The 12,015-nt window shown below is 39.1% G+C and overlaps 1 protein-coding gene across 1 annotated transcript in view; it reads left to right on the top strand.

Moving 5' to 3' along the window:
- The first annotated feature begins 961 nt into the window (after window positions 1-961).
- Window positions 962-12,015, top strand: part of LOC123245895 (putative dimethylaniline monooxygenase [N-oxide-forming] 6) — a 63,798-nt gene continuing 52,744 nt past the window's right edge. Inside the window, exon 1 of the mRNA XM_044674881.1 lies at window positions 962-1,124. Within this exon, the coding sequence (XP_044530816.1) occupies window positions 962-1,124 (163 nt within the window). The remainder of the gene's footprint in view (window positions 1,125-12,015) is intronic.

The following is a 12,015-nucleotide window of genomic DNA, read 5'->3' as shown; positions in this document are numbered from 1 at the left end:
TTATGCAGTATAAGGGAAGATGAATGACAGACTGTGCTTGAATCTTATTCCCTTTGGAACTGGCTGAAAGAGGTAATAACATATATACTCAATTTGGTATAGAAATCTATCTTGCCTGTTAGGGAAGTAAGAGGAAAGGGGAATAAAAGAGGGGAGGTGCAGATAAAAAAGGGAAGGTGGATGAGGGTCAGGGAGTCAGAAGCAAAATAGACCTTTGAGAAGGGACAGGATGAAAGGATAGAGAGACTGAAGGATAAGTAGGTGGCAAAATAGGATGGAAGGAAATACACAGTAATCATAACTATAAAATATTAATGTAAAATGGAAGTAAAAATTAAAACAACTCTGGGGTAACCCCTCACACCAATTATATTGGCTAATATGACTGAAAAGGAAAATGACAGATGTTGGAGGGGATGTGAGAAAATTGGGACTCTAATGCACTGTTGGTGGAGTTGTGAACTGATCCAATTATTCTGGAGAGCAATTTGGAACTTAGCCCAAAAGGTTATAGAACTGTGTAAACCCTTGACCCAGAATTATCATTACCAGGTCTGTCTGTCCCCCAAGAAAAAACTTATAGGGTCTGAATGCAGACTGCAACACTTAAAAATTATTTCTTTTTTTGACTTCATTTATAATAGGAACTCCCAGATTAGGACACTAACTATAAAAAATGCAGATCAACCTCTTCTTATCCATTTATAGTCTTAGGGATTTGCCTAGAGCATTGAGACAAGTTACTTACCCAGGGACCTATAGCCAAATCAATATAGCCTATAATAGCCAGTGTCAAAGTCAAGTCTTGAACTCATTTTCTTAGATTCAAGGCAGTTTCACTGTTTTCTATACCATGCAGACAAAATAAAGTGATTGACACATGTTAAAACATTATAGCAATATTTGCTATTATTAATTCTAAATTATAATCTACAGCATAATTATCTGTGGGGTCTATGGGATGTTCAAGGAGGATCAGCACTCTGATATGAGAGCTTTTCAGGGCTGCTTATTCACCCTTGGTGTCTACGTGGCACTCAACTCTCACCTGTGGCTCCAAGAAGCTGTAGAATCCTTCAGTGGCTGTACCCCAGTAAATCATCCTGGCAGATGGACTCTACCAGGTTGAAGGTAATTGGCCACAGATCCATTGTTGGATTAGGTAAGGGTCTACCCCAAGCATGTGAAGACTTTCCTCAGCAGGATGGGATAATGAGAGCAGTTTGTTCCAATGGCTCCACCATGAAGGTGGTTCCACCATGAAGGTGGCTGGAGTAGGTGCTGTGGAATGCTTAGAGATTGACTGGATATTGAAGAGGCTAAGGTCATCCACTGCATCCTGGGCCATTGCCAGTCATCCTCACTTTTGTCTTGCCAGTGGACTTTGATGACTCTGAAAGAGAAAGTGAGGTCGATGATTTTGTGCAACTTTCACTTAAATCCAATTCATTCACAAGTCAAGACAGCACATATCTCTGATATCACTGATGTTCAAAAACAAAAGACAAACAACAATAGCTATTTGGGTATATGTCTTATATCTGTGAACTTTCTGAGGGTAGGGACTTGTTCAGAAAATATTTCAGTGAATAGAGAATGATTTCTAACTAGATTAACACTTGTTTTATGTAAATTCACTTAAACAAATATTAATGTGTATTACTAAAGTGTCCAGGAGCATTTCTCCCTCTTAAACAGATAAAACACTTATATGAAAATTTATGCCATTTATTCCTTTCCCTCCTTTCCCCTCCACCCCATGTAAATTTATTGAATGCAGGGATAGCCTTATTTTTTGTCTTTGTGTTCTCAGTATTTAGCATAGCGTCTGGCACATAAAAAATGCTTAATTAGAACTTGATAAGGGATTTATTGATTTAAAATAAAAAATAAAGCTTAAAAATCTATATTTATCCCTGGGTTCCTGATTAGTTAGGATCATATTACTGAAAGCTTCTTTTGAGGACATTTACTAATGTCTAATAAACAGCTATACTATACTATCTGGATTTTTTTCAGATATCTTGAATATTTGAGTGACTCCAGTAATCCATAAAATGCCTCCTTAATAGATGCTTTTGACTTCTTCCCATAAGTACTTTTCTACAGTCCCACAATTCTTTTACTTTGATGTTCATAAAGTTTATTATAACCTTCTCATTAAATATATATTCTTTTCCAAGTCAGTAGCCCCTTACAAATGTTGTTTAGTCATTTTCAGTTGTGTAGGACCCTTTGTCCTTTGTTACTGCATTTGGGGTTTTCTTGGCAATGATGTTGGATTGATTTGCTATTTTTTCTCCAGATCACTTTACAAATGAGGAAAATGAGGCAAACAGGTCTAATTGTCTTGCCCAGTGAGTGTCTGGGGTTTGATTTGAACTTGGAAAAATAACTCTTCTCAACTCCAGTTCTGGCACTCTACTGCACCACCTAGCTGCCCTCCTTTGTGAATATTAACCTCTATAAGTCGGCATTATTTTCCAAATATCATTCTCATAGCACAGTATTTTCCCATAATGCAAAGAGCAATACCAAAAGTGACCAAACTATTTGACCAACTCCAACAATGCAAATTAGAAACTGTCATTACCAGATTATAGAAATTATCAAACTTTTGGCATTCTCTTAGGCATAGATCAGGAAGCTGATTTTTAGGATAAAAATACTTAAAAGAAATGATATTTAAATTTTCATTCTTGAATAACAATGCAGGTAATCCTACTTCAGAGGAAGCCAAATGAAACAAGAAGAAAGCAAATTTGAAACTTTAGCACAGGACATAATCTACTCTCCTAAAGAGAGAAACAAAAAGGAAAGAAAGGGAGAAAATTAATCGGGATTCCCAGCTTGTAATAGGGTGTTGGATGGATTCTTTGTCAAAATTTTTGTTTATATCAATCTCTAGGTAACCCCTGACCTCTGAGTGGTTGAGATAAAATTCAGTTTAAGGTAAATATTTGGGTTATGAAATAGTATATATTATGTACATATAATGTTTACAGCTGAATGACATTGGGAGGGGAAGTTGGAAAAGGGCAGAGCTTTTATTTTATGTGGGTTGAGGTTTGGTAAATCAATCACCTTGTCCCTGTACAACCTTGAATGTTAGAACCAGAAGAGGTCTCAGAGATCACCTAGTCCAACTTCCTCATTTTTGCAGATATAGAAATTAAATCATAAAAGATAGATTAGTATAAATTAAGAAAATTTGAATTAGAAAGTGATGGAAATATTTAAAATAAGAAACATGGTGTACTTAATGTGTATATACTTTTATATTTGCATGTTGACTTATAGAATGTAATCTCCTTGAGGGCAGGGACTTACATTTTGTTACTCTCCCCCTCCAAAGTATAGTACTAAATGCCTAAAATATACTATATAATAAATATCATTGTTAACTAAATAGATGCTAGTTGATTGATAGATACTGGGAAAGAGACTCTAATTAGAATCACTGCCATTTGTTTAAAATTCTCTGGAGATTGTATCTTAATTTGTAATTAATAAATAATAAGAAACAGGTTAAAGAGAAAGCATCAGTTACATATGGTCAGTTGTCCTAGAGCTGAGACTGTACAGCTCCTCACTCTGGATTCCCAGGACAAAAGCCCCTACTTCCTCCCACTGCTCCAATTCTTGCTCTTTGTGATATCCCTTTCCCAAGTCTCTCTGGTTGGAGTACTCCAATCCCACTCTGGACAAGAGGAGGGTCTTTGAATGCCAAGAATCACTTGGGGCAAGAAACAAGGGTCTTCTGGATGCCTAAAGTCACAAGACCTTTAGACTGGCTGCAAAGACTGCATAGCCACTTTTCTCTACCACACTATCTTAAGAGACCCATTTACAGATAAATTTTTTTAAAAAGCTTTGTCTTCTCCTTTAATGAACTAGAGGTTGGGAGAAGAACCAAGTTGTGGCTTCAATCTTAAGATTAAACTTTTCTTTGCTTTAAAAATCCAAAGGTTGTCATGGGGTGACAAAAAAGGAGTACAGGCTCATGTTAAATTTCCATAGTGCCTTAGTTCAGCTCCTAGCTTTCCTCTTTATTACCTGTATTACTGTGTGCAGGTTATTTGATCTCTTGGATTTCCTTTTCTTTTTCTTTATTTATAAAGTGAAGGAGTTGAACCAGATCAACAAGATTCTTCCAGCTTTTGATGTATTTTAACAATGACGTTTTTTAAAGGAAAAGTGTTCAATTTGAAGGAAGTTAACACATTGTTGACTAATGTAGGTCTTTGGGAACATGCTTAATGAAGGAATGAAAGTTATTTGTAATCAGATTAGGAATTATTCATCTGAAACTAAGAGTTGTTGAAACTTCTTAGTTTTCTTCAATAGCCCAAAAGTCTTCCTACAATCCCAGATATTCTTAATCTCAACAGAAAACTCTTTCTTCAAATAAAAGTAAATTTCAGCTCACCTCCTGTACAAATGATCATTTAGGAAAGTTCTTAACTATGAAGTTTAACTTCATTTTACAAGAAATCATGAAAAACATGCTGTATATATGTCCTCTGCTCAATGGAGCTACTAAAGATATAGAATATACTTTTCTTGCCTTTAAAGGGTTTTGGAGAGATAGTGTAGTCTAATGGAGAGAAAGTCAGCATTGGAATAAGGGAGTTGCAAGTTCAAGTTAGGGCTCTCACATAGCCTGGTTCTGTAAGACTGAATTAAGTCACTTAGTTTCTTGGTGACCAAGACAACTCTTTAAGACCAGAGGTTGTAGAGAAGGTGTCTGATTATACTGGTTGGGGGAAATTTCCTTAGAATAAATTTCTCATGCCATTAGAATCACAAGTTCTTTACTAAAAGGTATTTAGAGTTGACTTTAGGAGACAAGGCATACGTGAGTTGGTGCCAGCATCTTTTCAATTCTCTCTACCTCTCAAAATTGAAGGTGCCAAGGTCATCCATTGCATCGTGGGATGTTACCAATCCTCTTGACTTCTGTCTTGTCACTAGACATCAGTGACTGAAATAGAGAGTGTGGCTGATTTTTGTGCAACCCTGCTTCGCTTAAATTCAATTCACTAGCAAGTCAAGACATCTCCCCATGATATTACTGGTCCTCTTGGAAAATGAAGGATGAGCAACAAAGTCTCAAAATGAATAGTGTTCTGAAGGGGAATGTATCTCCCTGAGGATCTAGCATAGACGTTCTACTCTCTCCCCCCACCCCTCTGCCCCTTTATAATACTGGTACAACTAGCATAGATTGTTCACAGCCTAGAGTATTTTGAATCTCACTGATTTGCTTAAGATAGAGTTTTTGGTACTCTAGAGGGACAATGAGGGTGAAATGGGGGTTTTATATTGTTTCCGAACTAAGCAGGAAGACCTCACTCGCTCAGCATAGCATGACAGGATACAGGACTAAGAGTCTGAAGGACATGGGGACATGGGTTTAATTCCCAAGTCTGAGACTTAGTACTTAGAAGACTTTGGGGGAAGAAATTTAATTTCTCTAGACCTCTAGTTCTTCATCAATAAAATGAGAGTAATACCTAGAGGGCAATTAGGTAGTGTAGTGGATAGAGAACTGGACCTGGAGTCATCTTCCTGAGTTCAAAACTGGCCTCCAACACTTAGTAGCCGTATCCCTGGTCAGGTCATCTAATCCTGTTTGCCTCAGTTTCCTCACCTGTAAAATGGGTTGGAGAAGGAAATGGCAAACAATCTAGTATTTTTGCCAAGAAAACCCCAGAAGAACACTAAAAGAGCCAGAGAGGATTAAAATGGCTGAACAGGAACAATAACCAGAGTCCTTGTTTTATCAGTTTATTTTGAGTGTCAAATGAGATAATGTATCTTGCAGAGCACTAAATAAATGTCAATTAATATTAACTGTAGTCTTTATAATCCTGGAGGATCATTATCTCATCTTCCTCTCATGCTGATAAATCAGGCCTCCTGAAATAAAATTACTTCTATCTTATAGGGTTCTAGAGATACCCCTGAAGGGCTAGGATGTCTAATGCAATCAGTCCATTCCAATGTGTTCTTTCTATTATCAACTTCCAGTGATTAGTATTTTAGTTTAATTTGACTGTTGGCATCAATATAGAAAAAATAAAAGTACAAACATTTTCCCCCAATGTCTAGGAAAACACTCTCCTTTATACTACTTCAGTCCTATAATAATAATTAGAGCCTGCTGATCAAATGTTAGGGATGGAGGGGAGATAGAATCTATGAAATGAGACTCTCTTCTAACTCTCCCCTCCTGCTGAATATGTACTGCCGAGACTTTGAGGGAGTGTCACCCTGAAACTGGGTGACTTGGATGGTCGTGCTGCCCCACAGGAGTTGGGGACAAGGCTTCTCTATAAGATGAGGTATAAGGGACCCCAAATCAATTCTGAATGAGGTCAGGGTTCATGCAAACCTCCCCCGAGGTCAGTGAACTTCATAGTGGATGGTCTGGCTTAAAGATCGAGGCAGCCAGACCAAGCTGTGATTTCCCTCCCCCTTGTTGTCTCTCAGGCACTCTGGAATGCTATCTGACTAATGAATATCTTTTATTAATATCAATATAAAGATTGGTAAAGGGGTGAAGGGCAGAGGGATTTTGGGGTGCCCTCTTCTCTATTTCTATGGGATCTGTCACTCGGGTAGGAACCTTTGGGGTTCCTACTCCTAAGCGTCTCCCGTCCCTTCTCCTTCTGTTTCTATTTCTATCCTTCTCTATAACTGCAAGTTAGACCAGAAAGGTTCTCTCAGCAAGGTTGGGTAGTGCGAGAAGGAGCCTAAGAGATTGCTACCAAAATGGAGTCCCAAAACTTATCTAACTCATTGGTTGAAGTCTTGCTGGGTGAGAAGCGATGGGATGCTTTTGACCAGGGAATCAGGGTTTCAATGTCCAAAGAAAGATCCTCAAGAAGCCCTCAGGACTGGATTTGAGCTGAGATGTTCTCCTCCTCCCTCTCTCAGTCCTTCACAGGAAGTCCTTCCCCTCTTCTCCCCTCCAGAGAATTACCCAGAATCTTCTCTGGTCCCAACTGTCAGTAACTGTCACCAACGGCCTTCTTCTGGCTCTTTTTGTCCCATTCCCCATCCTTACAGTCCCTGGGATAGTGAGCTCAAACATAAAGCAGTTTTAAAATAGCATTTATCACATGTTTCACTTCTAAATTTCACATAAAAGATTATTGAATTGCTGTATCTCCTTCTTGCTGAACGAATTGCTGTAGCTCCTACTTTCCATATAAACTGGGTTAAATATGTCATGTAGGACTTTATTTCTCACCTTCTAGACTGGCTATCAAACCTAGAATTGGCTGTGGTTCCTAGATCTCTGGTGGTCTACCATTTTGTTGTTTTGAAGCTCAGAAAATCAGAGCTATTTCCAGTAATCCTTTACCAAATATCAGGTTAAAATAAATGCAAAGATCAGAGGCCCAAATTCACAAGCTACCTTTTGGCATTAGATGGGGAGATCCTAAAGCCTCTCCCTATTGAAAAGCATATGGCACCATCTCTCACCTGAAATGCAGTATGGCAGGAATGAACAAGGGCAAGAATCTCCCTCACTTTGGCCAGTTAGTGCTTTTTGGAAGTTAGATTAATAGCTAATCAACAGCCTACTTCTTTACCACATGGTTTACAGAACAGAACCAATCACAGTATGTCAGCAAATATTCTGAATCAGAGAGCAGGAACATCTATGAGGACATCATCATTTCTTTCTAGAAGCAGGATCCTGAACCTCTTCCATGTGAGCTGGCAGTAGGCAAAGGATGCTATGTGAACTTTGAGGATGCAATTCCATTGGCCATGTAACCATTACATAGAAAGTAATACTACCTAATATCTGGATACTTTTTACCTCTTGGGAATTCTACTTCTTCACTTGCTCCAAAGAAGAGGGACCCTAAGATGGCAGTTAGATAGTGCATTGAATAGAGTTCTGGACCTGGAGTGACGAAGGAGTTTAAATTTAGCCTCAGACATGTATCAACTGTGTGATCCTGGGCAAGTCACTTAACCTCAGTTTCCTCAACTACAAAATGAAGATAATAGGGTGTTGTGAGGATCAGAATATGAGTCTTGCACATGACAGGCATTATATAAATATGTATTCTCTTCTGAAATGAGAAAATAAATAGAACTCCTTGATTCAAAGTGTCTTAATTCCTGATTAAGGGTAGTTTGGTTCCAGGATTATCTGGAGGCTTATAGTCACATTGCATATTAAAAAAAAAGAAGTCATATCATTTTATCCTAATTCCATACAAAGTCAACACGGAGAAGGAAAATACCATAGGTAGACTTGAAGACTAGTTGGAAGGAACTGACAATATTCTAAAAACATAGTGTGAATATGGAGAATTCAAGGAAAGGGTTGGGTTAATGGAAGATGAGGGCTCAACAGCTTTGTGAATTCATAAAACCACACTCCCTAGAATAATGATTTAAAGCAGCATCCAGAGAGGAGAGGCATGGAGCTGGAGAGGGGCGGTAGTGGTTAAGAGATCATCCACTCCCTTAGAATCATAAACTTCCTCAACATCTCTGATCTGTGGGGTGGCACACTCAATTTCCAGGGCAAGTGTGAAACTTGTCTAACTTCTTCTTGTTGAATAGGGCCAGGTTTGTGGATAGTAACTCCACCTTTGTGGTTGTTTAGTCATATTTTAGTTGTGCCCAACTCTGGGACTTAGCAGAGATACTGGAATGGCATGCTATTTCCTTCTCTAGCTCAGTTTACAGGTGAAGAAATTGAAGCAAATGGGGTTAAGTGACTTCCCCAGGGTCACACAGGTAGTAAGTGATTAAAGCTGGGTTTGAACTCAGGAATCTTCCTGATTCCAGCTCTGGTACTCTATTTGATGTGCCACCCAACTGCTTAATTTCACCTAAGATCAAATATATAAGCATATGAGTGGGATTATTCAAATCCCCCAAAGACATGAACAATTTCTGCTATTTATCAATGTAACTAAAAGTTGAAAGTGATAAATGAAAATGTGTGAGGAGTGAAACTGTACTTTTCCAGGTCCTCAGTGTATTATGAGTTGTGAAACCCACTAGCATGAGAGTCCTCTAATTGGTGGAGATTCCACTAATGAGAAGAATATCATGCAACTAGATTTTGAGACTCAGATTATCAGGGATGCATTCTCTTAGAGGAACTAAATTTGTTTTGAGAGCTTGGGAAGCAGTAGAGGTCCTAATAGCAACTATACATATATAACCAAAATGAATGGGGTTTAGGGCAGTGATGGTGAACCTTTTAGAGACCAAGTGCTATGCCCTCCCCCCACCCCAGACTGAGTGCCATACTCTCTTACCCCAGATAGGGGAGGGAGAAAGAAGAGAGTGGCCTGAGTGTTTTGCTCAGGAGAGGAAGTAAGCACTTCCATTGGGCTGCTGGGAAGAGGGGCAGGGAGGCATAGTGAAGAGTAGGAAGGGAACAGCTCTTTTTGAGTCCCTCTGCCTTTCTAGTAACTAACTTTGGTGGTCAATAAATAGTGTGTTTGGCCACAGAGAGGTCTCTGTATGCCATCTTTGGCACATGTGCCATAGGTTCACCATCACAGGTCTAAGGGGAGGCATTTATTGTTGTAGTGCAAATAGGGTGCATGTCAGCCCTGCAAAGCCTTACTGCAAAGTTTCTGTCAGCTGAAAAAGGGTTTAGAATCTTGAGGAGGTTCAGTTGACCCTGGAGACTCGTGGAGAGTAGGAGGGTCAATCTGAGCTCTATCTTTGGATTGAAAACCTGGTCTATATTCTGCAGCTTTTCTCTTAAAATGTGTTAGTTTAACTATTTCCTTTGAATCTCCCTAACCTCCCTTATTTCCAATCACTATTATCCCTTCCTAAATTTTCTTGTGGTTTTGAAAGGAGGGTAGAGCTGAGTGTTAGTTTCAAACTTGATAGTTTAGTTTCCCTGTAGTCAAATAGATCTTACCCTTGTTATAAATTATCTCTTTAATTATTGTATCCAACTTTCCTAACCCTATAGGCTACAAAACCTCGGGCTGATTTAGGCAGGTTCCTATCTCAATCTCACACTCCTGTCTCCCTCCCCCACCTGAAGCTTTCTCTAGGCGGCTGTTAGAGTTACCTTGTATCCTCCATCCCTTCCAATCAACCCTAAAACTCAATAAACCCTGTTTGTCACTTAATCAATCCTTTGGCTAGTTCATTAGTTGATTGACAAGAGTGGGAGAAGGGGAGAAAGGAATAATATTGTCTCTGGGTCCTGAAGGATTGGAGGCGTCCATTTTGAAGGAAGTGAAATCTCAATACTTCCTCTGGACTCTTCCTTTGTGAACCTGAGAAACTGACTAGAAAGCCCTCTAGTCAGTTTCAAGCCATTCCTGGCTGGCCCCAACCTTTGTCTGTAGAAGTGCCCTTCCTATCTGGAGGGCTCAGTCTGATCCCTTTAGTGTCTCTGTCTCAGACCTGTGTCCCAGTCTGTGTTTCCCAGGCAGTAGCTGTCTGCCCAAAGTATCCCATCCTCTCCCTTACAACTCCTTAACCCTCTGTGTTTATATACCTTAAACTCAGTCGTTCCCTTACCTCTCCTACCCTCTCAATCTAGTACCTTCACCATTGTACCTTCCTTATCCACTTTACTGCCTTAGGGATCCACAAAACCCTATCCACAGTGCCTTATCCCCTATTCACTCTACCTTTAGTCCCTTGCCTGCCTTATCCACTATTACAACCCTATCTCTGCCATAATTTCCTTATTACCTCCAGCCTTTGGTCTCATATCACCTTATTGCCTTATTCCATTATCACCCTATTGCTAAATTCCCTTATTACATTGTTCAGTTGTGCCCAACTCTTTGTGATTGCATCTAGGATTTTCTTGGCAAAGATACTGGAGTAGTTTGTAATTCCTTCTGAAGCTCTTTATCTGAGTCTCAAAATCTAATGAAGCCCATAGAGGAAACTGTGGAAAACAGGGTTAAATGACAAAGCTAGTAAATAATTGTGGCTAGTTTTGAACTCTGGAAGAAGAGTCTGACTCTAAGTCTGGTGCTTTATCTACTGTGCCACCTAGCTGTAATGAAAGGCATAGCGGGGTAATTTTTTTTTTTTTTATCTGTGGCAAGGATATGGAATTGCATCATATAAAATGGCATGATGTGTTTGAGATAGTAGGTGATATTTTACACAGCACAATACTAAATAATACACAATACCCCTGTATCTCTAAAGTAGGCACTTTTATACCATCCTCATTACATTTCAGAATCTAAGGCAATCCACAAATAAATGAAAAGTATTGTAGTAAAAACTCCCAATTCCAGTAGCTAATCCAGCAGACTTAGAAGTTCAAAATTTCCATTGGGATGCTTGCTATCATCTTCAATTAAACATAAACCTAAATGTAAAACATCATCTTCTCCTTCTTACAACTTCTTTTTTTCTGGTGCGGGCACTACCATTTTCTCAGTTACCCTGGCTGAAAACTTCTCTCTTCCAGAGTCATCAAAATCCAGAGGCAAGACAAAAGTTAGGATGACTAGTAATGGTCCAGGATGCAGTGGATGAACTTGGCATTTTTTATTTCTGACCAAGCTCTAAGTATTCCATAGTGCCTGCTTATGTCTCCTTCATGGCTGTTAGAACAAATTACCCTCATCTATCCATTCTGCTAGGAGAAGTCTTTACATGCCAGGGATAGACATTCCCTAATTCACCAATGGGTCTAAAGCCTGTTAGGTTACCCTTAACCTGGTTTAGCTTACCTGCTATGATGATTTTATTATTATAAAGTGATATATAAATGTTAACTGTGAGGGAAGCTAAATCAGTGGATTGAGTACCAGTCCTGGAGATGGGATGTCCTGGGTTCAAATTTGTCCTCAGATACTTCCTAGCTATGTGACCCTGGGAAAGTCACTTAACCCTCATTGCCTAGCTTTTATTGCTCTCCTTGCTTGGAACCAATATATAGTATTGACTAAGTCAGAAGGTCAAGCTATTAAAAAAATTACTACTACCTTCTTCTTCTTCTTCTTCTTCTTCTTCTTCTTCTTCTTCTTC

The sequence above is a fragment of the Gracilinanus agilis genome, chromosome 4 (assembly GCF_016433145.1).
Source record: "Gracilinanus agilis isolate LMUSP501 chromosome 4, AgileGrace, whole genome shotgun sequence".
NCBI classification, from domain to species: Eukaryota; Metazoa; Chordata; class Mammalia; order Didelphimorphia; family Didelphidae; genus Gracilinanus; species Gracilinanus agilis.
The sequence above is the reverse complement of the archived record's forward strand: the minus strand, read 5'-3'. Positions and strand labels throughout refer to the sequence as shown.